The following is a 25,565-nucleotide window of genomic DNA, read 5'->3' on the forward strand; positions in this document are numbered from 1 at the left end:
ACAGTTTCTTAAGAGGAGAATAAAAGCGGGCAGAATCAAAGAGGGACACAAATATCAGAAGACAACAATGATGAACTCAATTTTATGGACAGAAAAAGCACAGTAACAAGTAGGCTGAATGTAAGAGACAAATCCTAAACACTTAGACTCATCTTCATAAAACTGCAGAATTTCAAGAGAATCTTAAAAGTTTCCAATAAGAAAATGCAAAAAAAAAAAAGTACCTTTACAAGCAGTAAGACTCAGATCAGCATCAGATGTATCACGATAAATGGGAATATGGTAATCCCTTTAAAATTCTGTGGGGAAATTAATTTAAATCTGGAAGTTAATTTAAAACCAAACTGTCAGTCAAGGTGCAAAATTGTTATTTTCACACCTGCAGTGCCTTGGCATCTTTACACCCTAAAAACCCCCTTTTGAAAAACATACTAGAGGATATACTCCCAGCAAAAGGAGGATGATCCAAGAGAGGAAAAGATGTGGACTCCAAGAAATGGTGGAACCAACCCAGGAAGCAGAGAAAAGAAATCCCAGGGTGACAATGACAGTGTTCAGCAAGCAAAGGAAAATCTAGAAGATTCCATTATGTAAACCAAGGGCCTAGAAGTTCTTGATGATAAAAACATGTTTCTTGGGCCTTGACTAAAGGCTGGCCTCGACATGCAGAGATGAAACTCCACAAAGCCTATAGGTAATCATTTAATGTTTGACTGACAGCTAAATGGTGATGCCAGAAGTTATCATCAGCTGAAGAGGCTTTGCTGAACATTATAATCAGCTGAAGAGACTTTGCTGAACTGGCTACTCAGTAGAAATCCAAAAAGTCCACACTTTAGGTGTAAGGAAAACACCCAGAACTAAATTCAAAACTGATACAGAGGCTGGGTGCGGTGGTTCATGCCTATAATCCCAGCACTTTGGGAGGCTGAGGCGGGAAGATCACCTGAGATCGGGAGTTCGAGACCAGCCTGACCAGCATGGAGAAACCCTGACTCTACTAAAAATACAAAATTAGCCAGGCATGGTGGCACATGCCTGTCATCCCAGCTACTAGGGAGGCTAAGGCAGAAGAATTGCTTGAACCTGGGAGGCGGAAGTTGCGATGAGCCGAGACTGCGCCATTGTATTCCAGCCTGGGCAACAAGAGCGAAACTCTGTCTCAAAAAAAAAAAAAAAAAAACTGATACACAGCTATCAAAATAATGACTAAACAAAGATGCACAGAACAACAAAAAAAAAGATGTCCCAGTAATCTCACTGCCTGCCATAATAAAACTGAACCTCATTCATAATAATAAGGCATTCACTAGAAAAAGGCTGAGTAAACTCTACCACACAGGCAAGCCTCGTTTTTGTAAATAAATTGGGGGTTTTTTTTGGTGTTTTTTTGTCGTTGTTAGTTTTGTCTTTTGAGACGGAGTCTCGCTCTGTCGCCCAGGCTGGAGTGCAGTGGCACAATCTCGGCTCACTGCAACCTCCACCATACCTGGCTAATTTTTGTATTTTTAGTACAGACAGGGTTTCGCCATGTTGGCCAGGCTGGTCTCGAACTCCTGATCTCAGGTGATCCACCCATCTCGGCCTCCCAAAGTGCTGGGATTACAGGCGTGAGCCACCTCGCTCAGCCGTAAATAAAGTTTTATTAGAACATTTAAAAAAAGAAGTTTGGGCAGGGCATGGTTCTCACCTATAAGTGGGAGCTAAACTATGGGTACACAAAGGCATAAGAGTGATATAATGGACACTGGAGACTTAGAAAGCGAGAAAGTGGGAGGGAGGTGAGGGATGAAAAATTACCTACTGGGTACAACGTACACTCTTTGGGTGATGGGTACACTAAAAGCCCAGACTTGCAGGGCACGGTGGCCCATGCCTGTAATCCCAGCACTGTGGGAGGCCGAGGCGGGTGGATCACTTGAGCTCCGGAGTTCGAGACCAACCTGGCCAACATGGTGAAACCCCGTCTCTACTAAAAATACAAAAATTAGCCAGGCGTGGTAGTGGGCACCTATAATCCCAGCTACTCGAGAGGCTGAGGCAGGAGAATCACTTGAGGCCAGGAGGCAGAGGTTGCAGTGAGCTGAGATCGCGCCACTGCACAAGAAAAGCAATTTACCGGAAACTCTAAAGAAAAGGCCGGGCACCGTGGCTCACGCCTGTAATCCCAGCACTTTGGGAGGGTGAGGCGGGCAGATCACGAGGTCAGGAGATCGAGACCATCCTGGCTAACACAGTGAAACCCTGTCTCTACTAAAAATACAAAAAATTAGCCAGGCGCAGTGGCAGGCACCTGTAGTCCCAGCTACTTGTGAGGCTGAGGCAGGAGAATGGTGTGAACCCGGGAGGTAGAGTTGCAGAGAGCCGAGATTACGCCACTGCACTCCAGCCTGGGCGACAGAGTGAGACTCCATCTCAAAAAAAAAGAAAAAAGAAAAGAAAGGCCGGGCGCAGTGGCTTACACCTGTAATCCCAGCACTTTGGGAGGCCGAGGTGGGCGGATCACGAGGTCAGGAGATTGAGACCATCCTGGCTAACACGGTGAAACCCTGTCTCTACTAAAAATACAAAAAAATTAGCCGGGCGTTGTGGCAGGCGCCTGTAGTCCTAGCTACTCGGGAGGCTGAGGCAGGAGAATGGCGAGAACCTGGGAGGCAGAGCTTGCAGTGAGCCGAGATTGCACCATTGCACTCCAGCCTGGGCAACAGAGCCAGACTCCATCTCAAAAAAAAAGAAAAAAGACTGTATTATTACTGCAAACACAGAAAAGCATACACAAACAGGAACGCAACGTGAAAGACTCTAATAATAGTTGTTTCTAGTGGATGTGATTTTTTTCATATAATATATTTCGCTATTTTCTTCTGAGATATAAGTGTATTTTTTAGTAAGAAAACTAACAAGTTCATTTTGGAAAATACTCAAAATTTTTAGCAAATATCACTTTCACTGAATGAAAACTGTTCTCTTGAGAGGTGGGTAAAGAAAAAAAGAATAACCTTGGTTCTACCATAGAGAACAATTTGTTAACATCTACTAAAATTACAAATGCACATATGTTTTCCCAGCAATTGCATTTTCGGGAATTAATCCTACAGATGCATTACATACATGACAGGTTAGATTGTTTCATTATTTGTTAAGCAAAATGACAACCTAAAAGTCCATAGGAGGGCTGCTGTTTAAATATAGTAGCCCACAGATAAAAATGCCATTCCACCCTAAAGAAGAATAAAGAAACTATATATCTATAATGAAAGAGCTCCAAAACACACTGTCAAGAAAAAATAAACCCAAAGAAGTTCTTATTCCCTTAAGAGAGAAGTAGACTGTATCAAAATAACTCTCTCACAGACTGAGATTACGAACTCTAGATAAAATGTGAAAAACAATCTTCTAAAGACACTAGAGACAAACAAGAAATAAAAAAGAAGCTTGGAATTTATATGACGCTTGAAAGAAGGGAACATCACTGGGCAAGATGCACTTTTATATTGCTCTACTCCTGAGAGTGCGCCCCAGTCTGAGAGGAGTGGAGCAGAGAAAAAAAAGCTGCAATTTTATTGGCCTGACAGGTTAAAGGAGGATTTGAGACTGCTAAAGAAGCTGGAAATTGAGAAGGAAATATAGGAAAGGAGGAATCCACTAAAAAAGGAACCCAAAGTCTGAGTATAAGGTCCCCTCAAATCTTTGGCTGAACCCTGAACTGTGTAAGTGGGGGTGAGACTCCCACAAGCCCAGAAAGGACACAATAGCATGAAGGTTGAAGGAGCTGAGTTGATGGCTGGGCACAGGGGCTCATGCCTGTAATCCCAGCACTTTGGGCGGCCAAAGTAGGAAGATCACTTGAGGTCAGGAGTTTGAAACCAGCCTGGGCAACACAGTGAGACCCCATTTCTACAAAAATAAAAATTAGCCAGATAGTGCATGCTTGTAGTCCTAGCTACTCGGGAGGCTAAGGTGGGAGAATTGCTTGAGCCCAGAAGTTTAAGGTCACAGTAAACTACAATCACATCACTGCACTCCAACCTGGGTGACAGAGCAAGATCCGTCTCAAAAAAAAAAGCTGAGATTTTAGCTCTCCCTAGCTGCAGGGTAGATAAGAGTTTGGAATCCAAGTCCTGCCAAGTTAGAGGGGCTTAATAAGCACCTTAAACACTTGAGGCTATCCATCTGAAACCCCACAAGGGCCACATCTTAGGAGTAAAAAGTACATTCTAGGACTAAGAGATTTACCCTAAGAGTAAGGACAAAGATAAAAACTGATCTACCAAAACAAAGTATAACACCCAGCCAGGTGTGGTGGCTCATTCCTGTAATCCCAGCACTTTCGGAGGCGGAGGCAGGAGGATGGCTTGAGGCCAGGAGTTCAAGACCAGCCTGGGCAACATACTGAGACTCCATCTATATTTAAAAAATTTTTTTCATTAGCCGGACACAGTGGTGCATGCCTATAGTCCTGGCTACTCAGGAGGATGAGGCAGGAGAATCACTTGAACCCAGGAAGCAGAGGTTGCAAGGTTGCACTGAGCCAAGACCACGCCACAGCACTCCAGCCTGGGTGACAGAGTGAGACCGTCTCCAAAAAAACAAAAAAAAAAGGCCAGGCGCAGTGGCTCATGCCTGTAATCCCAACACTTTGGGAGACTGAGGCAGGCAGATCATCTGAGGTCAGGAGTTTGAGACCAGCCCGGTCAACATGGCGAAACCACATTTCTATTAAAAATATAAAAATTGGCTTGGCATGGTGGCACATGCCTGTAATCCCAGCTACTTGGGAGGCTGATGCAGGAGAATCACTTGAATCTGGGAGGCAGAGGTTGCAGTGAGCCAAGATTGCATTACTGCACTCCAGCCTGGCGACAGAGCAAGACTCCATCTCAAAAAGAAAAAAAAAAAAAAAAAAGATATTCTTAAGACTGTCAAATAAGGCCGGGCGTGGTGGCTCACGCCTGTACTCCCAGCACTTTGGGAGGCCGAGACGGGCAGATCACGAGGTCAGGAGATCGAGACCAACCTGGCTAATGCAGTGAAACCCCGTCTCTACTAAAAAATACAAAAAACTAGCTGGGCGAGGTGGCGGGCACCTGTAGTCCCAGCTACTCGGGAGGCTGAGGCAGGAGAATGGCGTGAACCCGGGAGGCGGAGCTTGCAGTGAGCTGAGATCCAGCCACTGCACTCCAGCTTGGGCGACAGAGCGAGACTCCGTCTCAAAAAAAAAAAAAGACTGTCAAAATAAAAGACATTCAATACAACAAAAATGACAGGTAACTTCTCAAGAGAAACAATGGATGCCAGGAGATAATGAGTCTTCATCTTTAAAATGCTAAAAGAAGCTAGCAATGGTGGCTCACACCTTAGGAGGCTCAGGCAGGTGGATCACTGGAGGTCAGGAGTTGAAGACCAGCCCCACCAACATGGTGAAACCCCATCTCTGCTAAAAATACAAAAAAAAATTAGCTTGGCGTGGTGGTATGTGCCTATAATGACAGCCTCCCAGGAGGCTGAGGCAGAAGAATCACTTGAACCCAGGAGGTGGAGGTTGCAGTGAGCCAAGATCGCGCCACTACACACCAGCCTGGGTGACAAAGCCAGATTCCGTCTCAAAAATAAATAAATAAGGCCGGGCGCAGTGGCTCACGCCTGTAATCCCAGCACTTTGGGAGGCCAAGGCGGGTGGATCACAAGGTCAGGAGTACAAGACCAGCCTGGCCAAGATGGTGAAACCCTGTCTCTACTAAAAATACAAAAAAAATAGCTGGGCGTGGCGGCAGGTGCCTGTAATCCCAGCTACTCAGAGGCTGAGGCAGAGAATTGCTTGAACCCAGGAGGCAGATGTTGCAGTGAGCTGAGATCGTGCCACTGCACTCCAGCTGGGGCACAGAGCAAGACTGCGTCTTAAATAAATAAATAAATAATGCTGAAAGAAAACAGTCAACCTAGAATTCTATATCCTGTAAAACAGAGGTCCCCAACCCCAGGCCACAGACTGGTCTAGGTCCATGGCCTGTTAGGAACCAGGCCGCACACAGCAGGAGGTGAGCGGAGGGCCAGCGAACGTTACCAGCTGAGCCCCGCCTCCTGTGAGATCAGAGGCTGCATTAGATTTTCATAGGAGCACAAACCCTGAACTGTGTGTTGGAGGGATCTAGGTTACGCGCTCCATGATCTGAGATGGAACTGTTTCATCCCAAAACCTTTTCCTCACTTCGGTCTATGGAAAAATTGTCTTCCACGAAACCGGTCTCTGCTGCCAAAAAGGTTGGGGACTGCTGATGTAAAGCTATCCTTCAAAAATGAAGACGAAATGAAGATATTTTCAGATAATAAAAGGTGAAACAATGTGTCAGACCTACACCATGAAAAATTCTAAGCGAGGTCTTCAGGCTAAGATCTAAAAGTAAAATCCTAAGCATCCCAACTAACTGAACAAAGCCTGTTTTGGTCCCAGCCATGACAAGATAGCTTGGGACACACCTCGTTATATTCCCTCCCTGTTGTAGTTCAGGCACAAGTGACCAGCATTAATGTTAAAATAGAGACCACAAAACTGACAGAATGGACTCTGTGGCAATAAAATACCAAATTATATGTGTTCATGAAGATCATGGGGGAAAAAAGATACCAAATTACAAACAAGACCTACAACCATACCAGGTAAGGATTCAGCCATACAGTCTTACTCTTCAAGATCAACTCTGTTCTAACTGCCACAGGGTTTTTCTTTTTCTCTAGCAGCCAAACAAGCACTGTCCTGGATAAGCAATAGGAAAACAACTGCAGCTCACCACCAGATGCCAACTGACCTCCTGGTCCACAAGCCAAAACTATAGCTGTGACTGGATAAGAGACTGACTTCAGTAACTCTCTCCTGACAAGAAGACCACCAGTCATAGACTGGTTTACAGAGGCTGTGCACTTGAGTGCCCTGTCTCCTTGCTTCACCTTTTGAGGTATGGTGCCTGAATATAATGCTGTCTCCACCTCAAAGTGAACATGGAATGCAAATAACATGCCTGTCTGGAAAAATAACTGTCAGATACTATGCTTAGTACCTGGGTGATGAAATAATCTACACACCAAACCCTCATGACAAAAGTTTACCTATATAACAAACCCACACATGTACCCCTGAACCTAAAAGTTCTTTGAAAAATGTATGTTTGGGCCAGATGCAGCGGCTCACGCCTGTTATCCCAGCACTTTGGGAGGCCGAGGCAGGTGGATCATGAGGTCAGGAGATCGAGACCATCCTGGCTAACACAGTGAAACCCCATTTCTTTTTTTTTTTTTGAGACGGAGTCTCGCTCTGTCGCCCAGGCTGGAGTGCAGTGGCCGGATCTCAGCTCACTGCAAGCTCTGCCTCCTGGGTTTACACCATTCTCCTGCCTCAGCCTCCCGGGTAGCTGGGACTACAGGCGCCCACCACCTCGCCCGGCTAGTTTTTTGTATATTTTTAGTAGAGACGGGGTTTCACCAGGTTAGCCAGGATGGTCTCGATCTGCTGACTTCGTGATCCGCCCGTCTCGGCCTCCCAAAGTGCTGGGATTACAGGCTTGAGCCACCGCGCCCGGCCCTGAAATCCCGTTTCTACTAAAAATATCAAAAAAATTAGCCAGGCAAGGTAGCTCACACCTGTAATTCTAGCTTTGGGAGGCCAAGGCAGTCAGATCACTTGAGGCCAGGAGTTAGAGAACAGCCTTGTCAACATAGTGAAACTCCATCTCTACCAAAAATACAAAAATTAGCCAGGCGTGGTGGTGGGCACCTGTAATCCCAGCTACTTGGGAGGTTGAGGCAGGAGAATCACTTGAACCTGGCAGGGAGAGGTTGCAGTGAGTCAAGATCGCGCCACTGCACTCCAGCCTGGGTGACAGAGCAAGACTCCATCTCAAAAAAAAAAAAAGAAAATAAATAAAGATGCATGTTTGGGCCAGGCACAGTGGCTCATGCCTGCAATCCCAGCACTTTGGGAGGCTGAGGCAGGTGGATCACCTGAGGTCGAGTTCGAGACCAGCCTGACCAATATGATGAAACCCCGTCTCCATTAAAAATACAAAAATTAGCCAGACCTGGTGGTATGCGCCAATAAACCCAGCTACTCAGGAGGCTGAGATAGGAGAATCGCTTGAACCTGGGAGGCGGAGGTTGCAGTGAGCCAAGATCGCGCCATTGCACTCCAGCCTGGTGTGACAAGAGTAAAACTCCTTCTCAAATAAAATAAAATAAAATAAAATAAAATAAAATAAATTGCATGTCTGTTCACTACACATGCATCAGAACCCCCTCCATGAATATTCATAACTCCTCCTATAACCTGTTGAATATATATACTTGGTCAAACCGTTAAGCACAAATTCCTGTTCCAACCCCTCCTCCTCTGAAGTGCCTACCTTTCAGGCTCTGCCAAAGGCTATGCTTCCCAGCCTGTGGGATGGCCAGCCTACAGGTTGTAACTCTTTGTAAGAAATAAAATGTCCTTTCCAAATATGTACATCTCTTGAATTTTAAGTTGACAAGGCCAAAGGTAAATTATTCCAGACGCAGTGGCTCACGCCTGTAATTCCAGCACTTTGGGAGGCTGAGATGAGCAGATCATCTGAGGTCAGGAGTTCACGACCAGCCTGGCCAACATGGCGAAACCCCGTCTCTACCAAAAATTCAAAATTAGCCAGGCATGGTGGCGCATGCCTGTAATTCCAGCTACTGGGGAGGCTGAGGCAGGAGAATGGCTTAAACCCAGGAGGCGGAGGCTGCAGTGAGCCAAGATGGCGCCATTGCACTCCAGCCTGGGTGATAGAGCAAGAGTCTATCTCAAAAAATAAAAAATAGTTAAGACTGGCCAGGAGTTGTGGCTCAGCCCTGTAATTACAGCACTTTGGGAGGCCAAGGTGGAAGGATAGCTTGAGCCCAGGAGTTCAAGACTAGCATGGGTAACATGGCCAAAATAAAAAGGTTAAGACAGTAAATTTTGTTACGTGTTTGCTTTTTTACTGTAATTAAAAATTAAAATAGGCCGGGCGCGGTGGCTCATGCCTATAATCCCGGCACTTTGGGAGGCTGAGGTGGGCAGATCACGAGGTCAGGAGTTCGAGACCAGCCTGGCCAACATGGTGAAACCCCGTCTCTACTAAAAATACAAAAATTAGCTGTGTGTGGTGGCGGGTGCCTGTAATCCCAGCTGCTTGGGAGGCTGAGGCAGAAGAATTGCTTGAACCTGGGAGGCAGAGGTTGCAGTGAGCCAACATTGCACCACTGCACTCCAGGCTGGGCAACAGAGCAAGACACCATCTCAAGAAAAATAACAATAATAAAAATACAAATAAAAGACACCAGAGCCAGCTTAAAGTGCTTCCCACTGGCTGAGTTTGGGACAATTTGAGCTTCAAAATAAATAAGGATATTAGAGAACTATACTCTTGTAAGTAAAATAAGAATAAATAAGAGCTTTAAAATGAAGAAACTTGGCAACACTATCTTAACTAAGTAACCACAGTTAACATCACCAACATGGGACAAATTGACATTATTTTCCCTGCTATGATGCAACGAGAAAAATACATCATCTCTGTGGTAGTCCTACCAAAAACACATAATGTCATGAGAAAAAAACAGACCCAACTGAGAGACATCCTACAAAGTAACTGATCTGTGATCTTCAAAAATATCAATCATCAAAGACAAGAAAAGACTAGGAACCATTTCAGTTCAAAGAGCCTAAAGAGACATGCAAACCAAATGCAACACATGATCCTGAATCTATAAAATCTATGGATCCTAGAGCTATATAAAGAAAGTATCGGCCGGGCGCGGTGGCTCAAGCCTGTAATCCCAGCACTTTGGGAGGCCGAGACGGGCGGATCACGAGGTCAGGAGATCAAGACCATCCTGGCTAACCCGGTGAAACCCTGTCTCTACTAAAAAATACGAAAAACTAGCCGGGCGAGGTGGCGAGCGCCTGTAGTCCCAGCTACTCGGGAGGCTGAGGCAGGAGAATGGCGTGAACCCAGGAGGCGGAGCTTGCAGTGAGCTGAGATCCGGCCATTGCACTCCAGGCTGGGCGACAGAGCGAGACTCCATCTCAAAAAAAAAAAAAAAGAAAGAAAGTATCATAACAATCAGCAAGTCTGGGTGGGGTCATGAATTACCTAGCAAAATCAAATGAATGTCAATTTCCTGATTTTAATGACGTCAGAATGGTGTGGTTACAGTGTCCTTGTACCAAGGAAGGTACAGTTGAAGTGTTAAAGGGTCATGGGGCATTATGTCTACAGTTTATTCTTAATGGTTCAGAAATGTTAACACTTGAAGGATCTGGGTGGAAAGTGTATGAATGCTCTGTGTACTCTGTATACACTCTGTGTGCTTTATATCTACTACATATATATTTAAATCATTTCAATATAAAAAGGTGAAAAGTCAACAGTTTAAAGCACAAAACAATCTAATGTAAGATTTGTAACATGGATAGAAAGAATATATATGCCAAAAAGGGTGCAAATAACAGGAGGGAGTACAAATGGAACGATACTGCTGATAGGTCCTTACACTGTACAAGAAAGAAATGACATAACATTAATGGATGGTAATCTGTGACAAGACATGGATACATATAGCAATATCTAGAGGAGTTACAGCAAAAAAGCCAGTAGCAATAGAGCAGAGTTAAAAATACTCAATCAAAATGGAGAAACAAAGGAAGAAAGCACAAAGGGAAAGAGAAAACAAATAGCAAAATGATAGACTTAAACACAACGACATCAATTATGTAAACTTCAAAATTAAAAGGCAGAAACTATCAGACTAGATAAAAAAGCAAGCTATAACAAAATGCTCTTTATAAAGCATGCAGTTTAAAACTCCAGACATGTTGAAAGACACACCATGCAAGCATGCGGCATAAGAAAGTGGGGTAGCCAGGCGTGGCTGGCTCAAGCCTGTAACCCCAGCTTCTCGGGAGGCTGAGGAGGATCACTGAGGCCAGGAGTTTGAGATCACCTGGGCAACATAGTGAGACACCATCTCTGGAAAAAAAAAAAAAATTAGCCAGGCACGGTGGCGCGCACCTGTACTCCCAGCTACCTGGGAGGCTGAGGCGGAAGATCACTTGAGCCCAGGAGTTCAAGGCTGCAGTGAATTATGATCATACTACTGCTCTCCAGCCTCAGTGACACAGCGAGACTCTTTGGCAATTGCTAAAGTCCCTAAAGCAAAAAAAGAACACAGTGTGGCTATATTAACATCAGACAAGAGATTGGGACAAGAAGTCTTACTAGAAATAAAGATGGTCATTTCATAATGAAAAAGATTTATTTCAACAAGACATTATGGGCTGGGAGTGGTGGCTCACTCCTGTAATCCCAGAACTTTGGGAGGCCAAGGCGGTGGATCACCTGAGGTCAGAAGTTCAACCTTGGCTAACATGGCAAAACCCCATCTCTACTAAAAATACAAAAATTAGCCGGGTATGGTGGCGCATGCCTGTAATTCCAGGTACTCAGAAGGCTGAGATAGGAAAATCGCTTAAACCCAGGAGGTGGAGGTAGAAGTGAGTCAAGATTACACCACTACACTGCAGCCTGGGCAAGAGAGAGACCTCGTCTCAAAAAAAAAAAAAAAAAAAAAAAAAAAAAAAAAAGACATTATGATCCTAACTGTGTATGTATTTAACAACAGAGCTTCAAAATACATGAAGCCAAAACTAACTAAAGGGAAAAACAAATCCAAAATAATAACTAGAGAACTTAACACCCTCTTTCTCAATAACTGACAGAATTAGCTGGATGCAGTGGATCATGCCTGTAATCCCAGCACTTTGGGAGGCCAAGGTGGCTTTAGGCCAGGTGTTCAAGACCACCCTGGACAACATACTAAAATACTGATACTCTATAAAAACTTTTTTAAAAGTTAGCCAGGGCAGGGCGCGATGCCTCACACCTATAATCCCAGCACTTTGAGACGCCAAGACAGGCAGATCACCTGAGATCAAGAATTGAGAGATCAGCCTGGCCAACACGTTGAAACCTCATTTCTACTAAAAATACAAAAATTAGCCGGGCATAGTGGTGAGGACCAGTAATCTCAGCTACTTGGGAGGCTGAGGTAGGAGAACTGATTGAAACCAGGAGGCACAGGTTGCAGTGAGCCAAATCACGCCACTGCACCCCAGCCTGGGCAACAGAGTGAGATTCCATCTCAGTAAATAAATAAACCAATATAAAAGAAAAAATAAAAATAAAAATTTTTAAAAATTAGCTGGGCTGGGCACAGTAGATCACGCTTATAATCCCAGCACTTTGGGAGGCCAAGGCGGCTGGATCACCTGAGGTCAGGAGTTCGAGAGCAGCCCGGCCAACATGGTGAAACCCCCTCTCTACTAAAAATACAAAAATTAGCCAGGTGTGGTGGCGGGCACCTGTAATCCCAGCTACCGGGGAGGCTGACGCATGAGAATCACTAGAACTTGGGAGGCAGAGGTTGCAGTAAGCTGAGATTGCGCCATTGCACTCCAACCTGGGCAATAAGAGTGAGAATCCGTCTCAAAAAAAAGAAAAAATTTAGCTGGGCATAGTGGCACACATCTATAGTCCTAACTACTTGGGAGGCTGAGGCATGAGAACTGCTTGAACCAGGAGTTTGAGGTTATACTGAGCTCTGATTGCACCACTACACTCCAGCCTGGGTTACAAAATGAGACCCTGTCTCTGGAAAGACAAAAAAACAAAGAATTAGTAGACAAAAATTTAGCAGAAAGTTTGGTAGTGTCTTATAAAGTTAAACATATAGTTCCCATAAAATTCAGCAATTCCATTATTAGGTATTTACCCAAAAAAAATGAAAACATGTTCACATAATGACTCATTCACAAATGTTCACAGCAGCTTTTTCAAAATACAAAGTAGACTGGGAGGCCGCAGCAGGTGTATCACCTGAGGTCAGGGGTTCAAGACCAGCCCGGCCAACGTGGTGAAACCCCATCTCTACTAAAAGTACAAAAATTAGCCAGGCATAATGGCGAGTGCCTATTATCCCACCTACTCAGGAGGCTGAGGCAGAAGAATCGCTTGAACCCAGGAAGCAGAGGTTGCAGTGAGCCGAGATCACACCATCGCATTCCAGTCTGGGCGACAAGAGCAAAACTCCGTCTCAAAAAAAAAAAAAAAAAATTATACATATATACACACACACACAGACACACAAACACAAACTAGAAAGAAACTAAATCTCCAACAAATGAATAAACAAATCACAGCATAAACATACAACAAAATATTACTCAGCAACTGAAACATGCATCAATATATGGATAAATCTCAAAAACATTATGCTGAGTACAGTAATCCTTGCACAACAGAATGTATACTGTATGAATCCATCTGTATGAAGTTTTAGAACGAACGAAACTAACGTATGGTGGGAAAAAAATCAGAACAGTAGTACTTTGTGGTAAGGATTTTCTAAGGAGCATAAAGGAATTTTCTCAGTGATGGTAGGTAATGTTTTATTTCCTAGTAGGGGTTTCAGTTATGTAGGAGTATGTATTTGTCAAAATTTAGCTAATATTCACTGGAGATGCGTATATTTGCCCAGGCGTGGTGGCTCATGCCTGTAATACCAACACTTTGGCAGGTCGAGACAGAAGGATTACTTAAGCCCAGGAATTCAAGACCAGCCTGGGCAACACAGTGAGACCTCGTCTCTACAAAAAATAGAAAAATTAGCTGGGCATGGTGACAAACCCATTTAGTCATAGCTACACAGGAGGCTGGGGCGGGAGGATCACTTGAGTCTGGGAAGTCAAGGCTGCAGTGTGCCGTGATTGCACCACCACACTCCAGCCTGTCAGGCCCTGTTTAAAAAAAAAAAAAAAAAAAAAAAAAAAAAAATTGTGTATTTCATTGTTACATAATTTTACATCAAAAGAAAACTGTAAGCAAATCTTGAACGCTAGTTAATGACATGCATGCTAACGTATTTAGATCAAAGTGAAACAATGTCTGCAATTTATTGAGGAATGCATCAGAAAAATAAAATGAGTTGATGGGTAGGTACAGTGATAAATAGATGCTAGATATGGGATAAAGCAATATAGCCAGGCCGGGCGGGGTGGCTCATGCGTGTAATCCCAGCACTTTGGGAGGATGAGGTGGGCGGATCATCTGAGGTCAGGAGTTCCAGACCAGCTCCACCAACATGGTGAAACCCTGTCTTTACTAAATACAAAAAATTAGCCAGGCGTGGTGGCACATGCCTCTAATCCCAGCCGCTGGGGAAGCTGAGGCAGGAGAATCGCTTGAACAAAGGAGGCAGAGGTTGCAGTGAGCCAAGATCATACCATCGCACTCCAGCCTAGGCGAAAGAGCGAGACTCCGTCTCAAAAAAAAAAAAAAAAAAAAAAAAAACAAAACAAGAATAGCCAACGTTAGTGGCAGAATCTAGGTGGTGGGTGTGAAAGTATTCACTGCAAAGTTCTTTCAATTTTGGTGTACTCAAAAAAAAAAAATTTTTTTTTTTTTGGAGACAGAGGCTCCCTCTGTCGCCCAGGCTGGAGTGCAATGGCTCAATCTCGGCTCAGAGCAACCTCCGCCTCCCAGGTTCAAGCGATTCTCCCGCCTCGGCCTCTGGAGTAGCCGGGACTACAGGCACACACCACCATGCCCTGCTAAGTTTTGTATTTTTGTAGCAATGGGGTTTCGCCATGTTGGCCAAGTTGGTCTTGAACTTCTGACCTCAGGTGATCCGCCCGCCTTGGCCTCCTAAAGTGCTGGGATCAGAAGCATGAGTACCAGGCCTGGCCCAAAACTTTTCATAATAAAATGCTGAGGGTGGAAGAATGGGCTGGAAAAAGCAGACACGGAGGCTGCACATTCCTCTTTCAACAAAGATGGACAATACTAGGTGAGAGAAGAAGCCTTAGAAAAGAACCTGAACTCAGCCTGACATTAGAAGTGCACAGGCAGGTGGGCTATGGTTATTGTCTATACCCAAGAACATGAAAAGTAAAAGCTATGTGAAGGTGATGTACCTAATGGCAGCAATAAATCAGTTAGACATAATCACACCTAGGGCATCTTCAGACATCCGACAGAAAATCAACATGTACCATAACCGACACTTAGACCTGACCAAGGCATCTCATTAAGAACATGTACCCTTGGCCAGGCACAGTGGCACACAGTGGCACACAGTGGTTAGGACTTTGGGAGGGTGAGGCGGGTGGATCATGAGGTCAAGAGATCAAGACCATCCTTGACAACATGGTGAAACTCCATCTCTACCAAAAATTTAAAAATTAGCTGGGCGTGACAGCACACGCCTGTAGTCCCAGCTACTCGGGAGGCTGAGGCAGGAGAATTGCTTGAACCTGGGAGACAGAGGCTGCAGTGAGCCGAGATCGCGCCACTGCACTCCAGCCTGGGCGGCAGAGCAAGACTCTGTCTCAAAAAAAAAAAAAAAAAAAAAACATGTACCCCACCACATAAACCAACAAGGGAAACATTCAGTTTCCACACCTGACCAGAGAGCTCATGGTGACAACACACAGGAAGCAAATTTGATTTTCTGAAAAAAAACCTGCATGGAATTTTAAACTACAGAATGGACATAAAGATTTAAATAAAGTCTTCTCTCTTTTTCTTCTCCAAGGTACAAAAACAACGTGTGAAATGGTATCTCCCACTCCTCACTAAGAACAGGAACACAACGGGCTGGACGCGGTGGCTCACACCTGTAATCCCAACAATTTCGGAGGCCGAGGCGGGCAGATCACAAGGTCAGGAAATCGAGACCATCCTGGCTGACATGGTGAAACCCTGTCTCTACTAAAAATACAAAACATTAGCCAGGCCTGGTGGCAGGCACCTGTAGTCCCGGCTACTCAGGAGGCTGAGGCAGGAGAATGGCGTGGACCCGGGAGGCGGAGCTTGCAGTGAGCTGAGAGCGCACCACTGCACTCTAGCCTGGGCAACAGAGTGAGGCTTCATCTCAAAAAAAAAAAAAAAAAAGAGTAACGGTAACACCATGGGTTTAGGCTGACTAGTCTTCTCACTTTCAGAAAAGTGAAAAACCTCCTTGGGTTACAAGACACACCACGCTAAGCTACAAACAAGTCTAAATTCCATGTTCCTATTATGCTTATTAAAGGGGATCACTTTCATTACACATACATCTAATGCCTATAATCAAATGCCCTAATTCTTAACATAGTCCAAGCAAAAAATTGTTACTGTTTGGGCACACTTGGGAGAAAAAAAAGTCACATTTTTGGCACAACACAAGGCTAAGGAAAAAATTTCCTATTTCTACAAACAAAAAACCCTAGTGGTTCCATTGACAAATCCAAATGTAAACTCCCTCATACCTGTAGAATCACTTGAAGAGCAGTTGCTGTTCTTGATTGAGAGATAAGAAAGCCAAGGAGTGAAAAGTGCACTAACAAAGATCCACTGTTCACAAGGACACAGCGATGCATGCAGAGGACATGGCTGGGCTCACTGCTCCCGCCACAGATCCCAGAGCACAAAGCCTGTCCCAGGTGAAATGAATGACATCCCTGACTGTGCCAGCTCCCAAAATACCATACATGTTCTCCCAACCACAAAGAGTGTGCTGTGATTTATGGTTTACATACAGCACGGTGAGGGTTGTCCTGTCACTCTGAGCAGCTCTTCTGTGGTCATGTTGACAGCGTAGACTTGGTCCTCAGAACTCACCCGAGACCCTAAGGCAGCCAACAGATGAGGCCAGAATGACCAGCAACATAAGGCTTGTTACTCTTTTGTCTTGATGAGTTACTACTGCACTTCTATCTACAAACTGAACTCTAGGGTTTGCTTCAAAATCACCTCATGCATTAGCCTTCTTGGGCTGCCAGGACTAAGTATTACAGACTTGAGTGGCTTCAATAATAGAAACTTACTCTCTTAGAGTCTAGATGCTGAAAGTCCAAGATCAAGGTAAATGCAGCGTGGTTTCTCCTGAGGTCTCTCCTTGGCTTGCAGATGGCTGCCTTCTCCATGAGTCCTCTATCTCTGTGTCCTAACATCTTCTTATAAGGACATCCATCAGATTGGATTAGGGCCCAATTACCTCATTTTATCTCAATCACCTCCTTAAAGACTCCATCTTCAGGCCGGGCATGGTGGCTCAAGCCTGTAATCCCAGCACTTTGGGAGGCCAAGGCAGGCTGATCAAGAGGTCAGGAGATCAAGACCATCCTGGCTAATACAGTGAAACCCCATCTCTACTAAAAATACCAAAAAAATTAGCTGGGTGTGGTGGCGGGAGCCTGTAGTCCCAGCTACTTGGGAGGCTGAGGCAGGAGAATGGCGTGAACCTGGGAGGCGGAGCTTACAGTGAGCTGAGATCGTGACACTGCACTCCAGCCTGGGTGACAGAGCAAGACTCCGTCTCAAAAAAGTAGGCTCCATCTTCAAATACAGTCACATCCTGAGGTCCTGGAGATAGGGGCTTCAGCACATGACTCTGAGGGGACACTATTCAGCCCACACGGGAAGGAGGCAGGGATGAGGAGAAGGTGCACATGAAACTGACTGCCCACACATGGGCCCAGGACACTTTATTACATGATTTTTTTCTTTACATTTGCTTTTAAAGTTTCCATAAAGGTTTTCCTGATCACTCTTACCAAAGCCTGCTTCCACCATCTATCCCCAGGCTCCACTTCCCACTCTGCGGCCACAGGCTCACCGTACACATTTCAGTCTCGAGCATCTGTGCCTGACACCGTTGGTGCTAATAAACAGTAGTTTAAGGGACAAGTGAATGCATGATGTGGAACACCTCCAGTGGCTTCAAGTGCATACAGAACCAACACCCAACTCCCCAGCCCAAGGACCTCCCAGGACTGGGGGACCCTCTCCACCTCATCTCTGCTTCTGAACTGCAGGACACAGAGCCAGTCCCAATCTGTCTGGAAGTGGCTGCTGCCTGTCCCATGTCTCTTCTGACATCCTAGGTCTGCCCTTACTCTCTAATTTTAGGTGTAAGAGACCTACTTTCCAAAGTGCAATGTCCCTAACCTCTTCCCAGTGCATTAAGCACATAATAGGCAAGGCAGGATCAAGTTATCTCATTAAAAACTTGTAGTGCCACCACGTAAACCAACAAGTAAATCGAGGATGATATAAATGCTCAATAGTTAGATTTATAGGACTTAATCATGACCATTTACTTACACTGCAAAGTGACAACAAGGAGTGGGCATTGCTGATGTAAATGAAGAAACTGGAAGATCAAGACTAAGCGTCCCAGTGGGGCAGACTGCAGACGCCCTTCTCATCTGCAGGGAAGCCCTTCACTGCAATAATATTGCTAAGAGAAATGTTTTGCTTTACACTATCTTCCTCTGAAACAATGTTCAGAGCAGCCCTGGAAGGTTCTGATGTGCTTTCTGAATCCAAACTATGACAGAATCTGACTATATATTAAAAATTAATAAATATATACTATGTAAATGGTAACTCTTCAAGACAGAAGAGTAACCAGCCTTATGTTGCCGATCATTCTGGCCTCATCTACTAGCTGCCTTAGGTTCTCTGCTGAGCACCTCCTGCCCGGTTCTCCAGCCTCCCGACCCTGAGTTACCAAGTTGCCATCCAAGAATTACTGCGATAGCTACCCAAAAGGAAAGATAAAACAAAATATAGCAGCCCCAATTCACCTTCTGAACCCAAGTATGGCTTGTGACAGTTATAGAATAGGTTTAGTGGGTCGCAACAACAAGCTTTTTTTTTTTTTTTTTTTAAAGACAGAGTCTTACTCTTGTAGCCCAGGCTGAAGTGCAATGGCACAATCTCAGCTCACTGCAACCTCCACCTCCCAAGTTCAAGCGATTCTCCTGCCTCAGCCTCATTAGGATTACATGTCCTGCCACCATGCTCAGCTAATTTTTGTATTTTTAGTAGAGATGGGGTTTCACCATGGCTGGTCTCAGACTCCTGACCTCAGGTGATCCACCCACCTCAACCTCCCAAAGTGCTGGGATTTCTGGCATGAGCCACTGCACCTGGCCAACCACCAGTTTTAATGGAAAGAAAAAAAAAATAGAATTAAAAAATCAGAGCATTTAAGTGTGGTTCCTTTAAACTTTCACCTCAGCTATACAGACACATACATTTGTGTCTGCATCGGGTCAGCATGGAGAAGGTATGGCTTCCTAGTGCCTACACTGACCAAATTTTAAAAGGTACTGGTCCAGTCTAAGCTTTCAGTTCCTCACAGACACTGGTCCAGCAGTGACTACAGCAGCTGATAGCTCAGGGCCTGTAACCTAGAGGATCTTTTCCTCTCCACTTTTTATTACGGAAATTCTCAAAAAAAAAAATAAAAGTAGACAGAACAATGTATAACCACTACCAAAGCATTCAGCTATCCCCTTTGTTTCTTCTATTTTGGGTGAAGCAAATCCCAGAAATCATACTATTTCACCTACAAATATCTCAATATACATGCCTATCAGATCAGAACTTAATATAATTATCACATCAAACAAAATTAATAATTCCTTATTTATTATTTAATATCTAGTCCTACATTTCTAGGGAACTTAATAATTTTTTCTTTTTTTTTTTCTTGAGACAGGGTCTTGCTGTCACTCAGGCGGTGGCACAATCACAGCTCACTGCAGCCTCGACCTCCACGGCTCAAGCAATCTTCCCTTCTCAGCATCTCAAGTAGCTGGAACTACAGGCATGCAACACCATGCTCAGCTGGTTTTCTTATTTTTTGTAGAGATAGGGTCTCACTAAGTAGTCCAGGCTGATCTCAAACTCCTGGGCTTAAGCAATCCTCCCATCTCAGCCTCCCAAAGTGCTGAGATTACAGGCATAGCCACTGCACTCAGCCTATAACCTTCTTCTACCTTAAACAATGCAAATAAATTAGATCAATGTAAAATATTTAACTGTGTTCAGTTTGAAATCACAGCCACCTCCTGGTGGGGCAACCAAAGACCAGAGGCAGCAGAGAAGCTGAGACCCACAACAAGGTTAAGGCCACAAGATGGTTTTTTGTTTGTTTGTTTGTTTTTGGAGACGGAGTCTCACTCTGTTGCCCAGGCTGGAGTGCAGTGGCATGATCTCAGCTCACTGCAACCTCCGTCTCCCAGGTTCAAGCGACTCTCCTGCCTCAGCCTCCTGAGTAGCTGGGATTATAGGCACATGCCACCACACCTAGCTAATTTTCGTATTTTTAGTAGAGACAGGGTTTCACCATGTTGGCCAGGCTGGTCTCAAACTCCTGGTGTCAAGTGATCCACCTGCCTTGGCCTCCCAAAGTGTTAGGATTACCTATACCCAGCCCTAACAAGACAGCTTTTTTGGGCTGTGATCTGAGTATAAAAATCCACACAACCCAACTTAAGTGTATTCAAGTTTCTAATAAAAAGGAATTACTGTCGGGTGCGGTGGCTCATGCCACCCAGTACTTTGGGAGGCCGAGGTGGGTGGATTACCTGAGGCCGGGAGTTTGAGAGCAGCCTGAACAACATGGAGAAACCCCGTCTCTACTAAAATTACAAAAATTAGCTGGACATGGTGGCACATGCCTGTAATCCCAGCTACACGGGAGGCTGAGGCAAGAGAATCACTTGAACCTGGGAGGCGGAGGTTGCAGTGAGCCGAGATGGCGCCAATGCACTCCAGCCTGGGCGACAAGGGCAAAACTCCATCTCAAAAAAAAAAAAATAAAGGAATTACAGAGTAGCGCCACAATGCACAGAACATGAGTCCATACTGTAGGTAGGAGCCTTACTCTCCAAACCCCAAAACAGAATTTGTAGGCTAAAAAGTACTACTCTGTAGACATCAAGACAGAGCAGCCCCAAGTCGTCACTTCGACTCCCCAGGCCCCACACCTTTAGTGGCCAGAGCACTTTTCTGTCAATGCACTCATTCCTTCAGATGGACCCATGAGTGATCCATCTCCCCATCAGCTCCTCAGGGCCACAAGCTCCTCCTGCATCCCCATCACCCAGTGAGTTTCATGGGACACAAGAGGGGCTCAACAGACATTTGTTAAATGAACCATGGCCCACTTGAGGAAACCCAGGTGTACAGTCATCATAACCACATGTGCTGAGGTAGCTTGAGAAAGGGCAGTGCCACACTGGGGCCAAGTTCCCATGAGACTCACTTCAGTCCATCGGTTCTCTGCCAACTCACTGATTCCTGTGTCCTGAGGAAAATGGGCCAAGGTAGAACAAGCCTGAATCACTGCTTGGCAAGACACCAAGATAAGTGTCTGAGACTAAAAAGGAAAAAAAAAAAAAAAAAAAAGGCCCACCTGGGCTCAGGTGATCCTCCTGCCTCAGCCTTCCAAGTAGCTGAGACTATAGGCGAGCACTGCTGCACCTGGCTAATTTCTGTATTTTTTGTATAGATGGGGTTTTGCCATGTTGCCCGGGCTGGTCTCGAATTCCTGAGCTAAAGTGATCCTGCCTCGGCCTCCCAAAGTGCTGGATTACAGGCATAGCTACTGTATCCAGCCTAATTCTACATTTTTTGAAGGAGCTAACTTAGAAGAACTTAAATGTCCAAACTGTACTTTCATAAAACTATTGTCAGTACTTCTGCTACTTATGCCTGAATTTGTGTGTAAGTTTAGAGCAATGCAATTTACCTTAACGAGAATGATTTAACTACCAAAGTTATTAAACTGGAGGTGATCTCACATTGAATGTGGGAGCTGAGCAGGAAGGTTCTGCCAGCTTGCAACTGGCAGAGTACACGAGGTAAAGTGTGTTAAGTCACGACCTGGAGAAGAATTCATGCCCCAAAGCTCCTTGTCTGGCTTGTCTACAGGAAACAAGCTAAGACAAGTGGTAGAATACAGAAAAAACACAAAACCCTTGGCTTAAGCAACTACATAACAATTGATTATCCCCTCTAGTGAGACAATGAAATTAATAATTAACCTTGTTTATGCCTAAATTTTTTCATTACCCAACTGGAAAATTCTTAATAATTTTACTGTTTTTTCACTTATATCCCAAAAACTCAACAGTCTTACTGCTTCTCTCTCTTTCTCCCTATTGCTGGATGTTTCATGTTTCTACCAAAGCTGATACACAGCTCTAAAAAAAAAAAATCACTCAATTCCATCCGTGCCTATCACACACAGGTAGATGAGCCAGGTACTCCTTTAAGTGTTGCACAATGAGGTCATCGGTCCTCAGCGCGTTCTTGGATCCCGGCATTCCACAGAGAAGATGGCTTACTTTCCGCAAAGCTCACCATCATCCACACTCGGGCATGATGGTCCCTGCTAACCAGTCACCGGGTTAGCACCTCTCCTTTCCAGCTGACTCCTTTTACACTGCTTGGCTCCTCCCTCTTCTGTGCGCAGCACCCATCTCTAGTCTAACCCCCGCTGGCTGAATCACTATCTTGAGCTATTTTCCAGCCTTAAAACATCTTTGTAGGTAACCACAAATTATATTGCACCTAAATTAGACATGCATGGTGCTAACATGAAACAATGAGTTGAGAAAGTAGAGAACTAGCACCACAGGACTCCCTGAAGGCCACCTGGCTACATTCTATTTCATACAGGACTTTTAAATGGGGCACTCTGTCAAACAAGGCGGTGAGCGGCTGTCAATTAAAGGACACTGCCCTGCAGAGTACAGGGTAGTAAAATCATAGTCAGGACTTATAGAGGTCTGCTTTAAACTTGTGGATAAAAGTGCGCACACACACATCAAAAAGAAAATGATAGCCAAGACGTGAAGATTATAAAGCATTTATTTGAAAAAGATACATTTTATTAAAATCAAGTTTCCACTTTAACGGTAGCTCAATCCACATCGTTTTTCCAGTCTTAAAATGTTTCTTTATCGACTACTATACCCCTTCACTGTAATTAAAGACACATTTTGTAAAACTACATAAACTGGGGTTTGACTATGAACTACGTCCTGAACTATGTCCTAAACTGTGTCCTAAACATTGAACTATGCCCTAAATCCCACTGCCAAATGTAGCGTCACTAAAATCAATCAATGGTTTTAAATCTGACTGATAGTGGACAAGTGAGCTGGCCATAAGGTGAAGGCTACCCTTGATTTTACTGGATATCCAAAAACGAAGTCCAGTGAGCAGCAAACGTCTCCACGTTAACCACACAGCCCACTGGCTCCAGTTCCAGCCCTGGACAGCTTTCTGGCCCCTCGCCGGGCCCACTTCCTCTGCAGCCCCAGGTCCCGACGCGCAGGGAAGGCCGTCTGGGGCCGAGGTCGGGGCGAGCCGCTGCTCGGGCTGGAGGAAAGGCGCGGCGCTTCCTGTACGCCCGGTCGCGAAAGCCCACCTGACCATTGTCCGGGGTCTCGCCCTGCCCCGCCCCGCCCCGCCAGCGGGCCCACACTACCCCCGCCCGGGCCCCGAGGAACACCCGCCCACCCCATCCTGGCCCCCCAACCCAGCCGCCCGCCGACCACAGCAGCAGGACGCCCCCGCGCACGCTCACCTTCTTGCCCTTCTTGCCCTCCTCTTCCATATCGCCGCGTGCGGCTCCCGCGGCCCGCCCGGCCCGCCCCGGGAGCCCCGCCGCCAGCGGCCGCTACATGCTCGTCCCGGGTCCGCCGCCCCCGCGCTCCCGGCGCCGCCCGCCAGCCGGGCCGAAGTCTCCGCCCCGGCCGCGCCCCGCACCCGCACTTCCGGGCCCGAGAGAGCCGGCCCCCCCCCGCCCCGCCCAGGCCCCACCCTCCCCAGCGCAGGCCCCGCCCACGGTTGTCGCTCATCGGCACTTTCAGGCCCAAGGGAATGGGACCCGCGGCGATCAGACCCCGCCCCTTCAGGGAGAACAGGGCCCGCTGGCCCAGCTGACGGCGAGAGCACCGCCCACAGGCTGAAGATCCTGCCCCTTCAGGACAGCCGAGAACGCGCCTGCCTTGCCCCACCCCCAGCCTGCCCCGCGTCCTTCAGGACAGCTGTAAACGCTCCTACCCCAACCTTGCCTCTGCACAGTCGCGAGAACGCACCTGTCCAGCCCCCAGTTCGCCCCGCCCACTCAGCGCGCGCGTGAGCGCGCGCGGGAGCAGCTCCAACTTTTTCAATTTGCCGCCATCTTTACGGCGGCCGACTTCCCAACCTCCCTCGCGTCCAGGGAGGCGGAGCTTAGGTCTCTGAAAAGGGGACGGGGGCCGGCGGGAGGGGACGCGGCCAGCAGATGGCGAAGGAGGGGCGCGAGGAGGCGGCCCCTCTTGAGGGGCGGGGCGTCCCGCCGAGAGTCTGGGTGCGGTGCGGTTTTCCTTTTTCTTGTGTCCCACTTTATTCCCTGGGCCACAGGGAATCCGTTTTCTAATACTTCTCTGTTCTAAAGTCTGCCTGCCTTTAGACAAACACATTTGGAAAATAGAAATGCAACTACAAGGATGTGCAGACCCTATCAGAATAAAATCGTAGAACCTTGTCAGTCATCTGGTATAATTTCCACATTTTCCAGATGACGTCCGGGGAATGAGGTGATTCGCCCAAAAGTACACTGCAAATTGGAGTCACCAGCAGGTCTGCTATTTTGCCACTAAACCCATCTGCCAGTAAGAACTTTGTAGCACAGCTAGAATGTAAACTGTTAACAAAGGGAACCAGTATTCGTTCCCTTTGATTTTTTTTTCCGTTTGATTCGTTTCCTTTTGATTTTTTTTCTTTTTTAATTTTTTGAGACAGTTTCACTCTGTCGCCCAGGCTGGAGTGCAGTGGTGAGATCTCGGCTCACTGCAACCTCTGCCTCCCGGGTTCGAGCGATTCTCCTGCCTCAGCCTCCCGAGTAGCTGGGATTACAGGTGCCCGCCACAATGCCCGGCTAATTTTTTTTTGTATTTTTAGTACAGACGGGGTTTCTCTGTGTTGGCCAGTCAACTCAAACTCCTGACCCCGTGATCCGCCCACCTCGGCCTCCCAGAGTGCTGGGATTACAGGCATGAGCCACCGCGCCCGGCCTCAACTGATTTTTTTTTAAGTATTGGATATTGTACCATTTGTCAGTGTATTGTCTCGTAGCTCCACATTCACTTCTCCCATCCTGGTCTGAGAATATGGAGCTGCGCCCTTTAAGCATTCCTCCTTTGCCGAAGACAAAATCTTAAGATCATCAGTAGGCCAGGCGCGATGGCTCACGCCTATAATCCCAGCACTTTGGGAAGCTGAAGCAGGCGGATCACTTGAGGAGTTCGAGACCAGCCTGGCCAACATGGTGAAACACCATACAAAAATTAGCTGGGCGTGGTCGTGCACGCCTGTAATCCCAGCTACTCGGGAGGCTGAGGCAGGAGAATCGCTTGAGCCCAGGAAGCGGAGGTTGCGGTGAGCTGAGATCTCACCACTGCACTCCAGCCTGGGCAACAGAGTGATATTCTGTCTCAAAAACAAACAAACAAAGATTTGTAGGAGCACTGTGACCCAATCAAAGACAAAGAAGTTTCACAACCCCCTCGGGCCCTCACTGTTGCCCAGTTGTCCATAATCATTGGACAACTCATGACTTCAACCTGCTCCTTCTTCACCCTCCCCCTAACACAAAAGGAGCCTGAAATTCATATTAACTTA

General features: G+C 46.1%; 2 protein-coding genes across 4 annotated transcripts in view; both read right to left on the reverse strand.

Annotated features, from left to right (window-relative positions):
- Positions 1–23,646, reverse strand: part of CCM2 (CCM2 scaffold protein) — a 73,570-nt gene extending 49,924 nt beyond the window's left edge. For all 3 annotated transcript variants that reach the window (XM_007981408.3, XM_007981409.3, XM_007981405.3), the window contains exon 1: positions 23,485–23,646. In XM_007981408.3, the coding sequence (XP_007979599.1) occupies positions 23,485–23,514 (30 nt within the window). In that variant the 5' untranslated portion in view covers positions 23,515–23,646. The remainder of the gene's footprint in view (positions 1–23,484) is intronic.
- Positions 7,405–11,617, reverse strand: LOC140709634 (putative uncharacterized protein encoded by LINC00596). Its single transcript, XM_073008889.1, has 2 exons — positions 9,936–11,617; positions 7,405–9,149 (listed from the first exon to the last, which is right to left on the reverse strand). Exons 1-2 carry the CDS (start codon positions 10,111–10,113, stop codon positions 9,037–9,039), a joined length of 291 nt encoding a protein of 96 aa, XP_072864990.1. The 5' UTR covers positions 10,114–11,617; the 3' UTR covers positions 7,405–9,036.
- Positions 23,647–25,565: the final 1,919 nt, after the last annotated feature.

This window comes from Chlorocebus sabaeus, chromosome 21 (assembly GCF_047675955.1).
Source record: "Chlorocebus sabaeus isolate Y175 chromosome 21, mChlSab1.0.hap1, whole genome shotgun sequence".
Classification (NCBI taxonomy): Eukaryota; Metazoa; Chordata; class Mammalia; order Primates; family Cercopithecidae; genus Chlorocebus; species Chlorocebus sabaeus.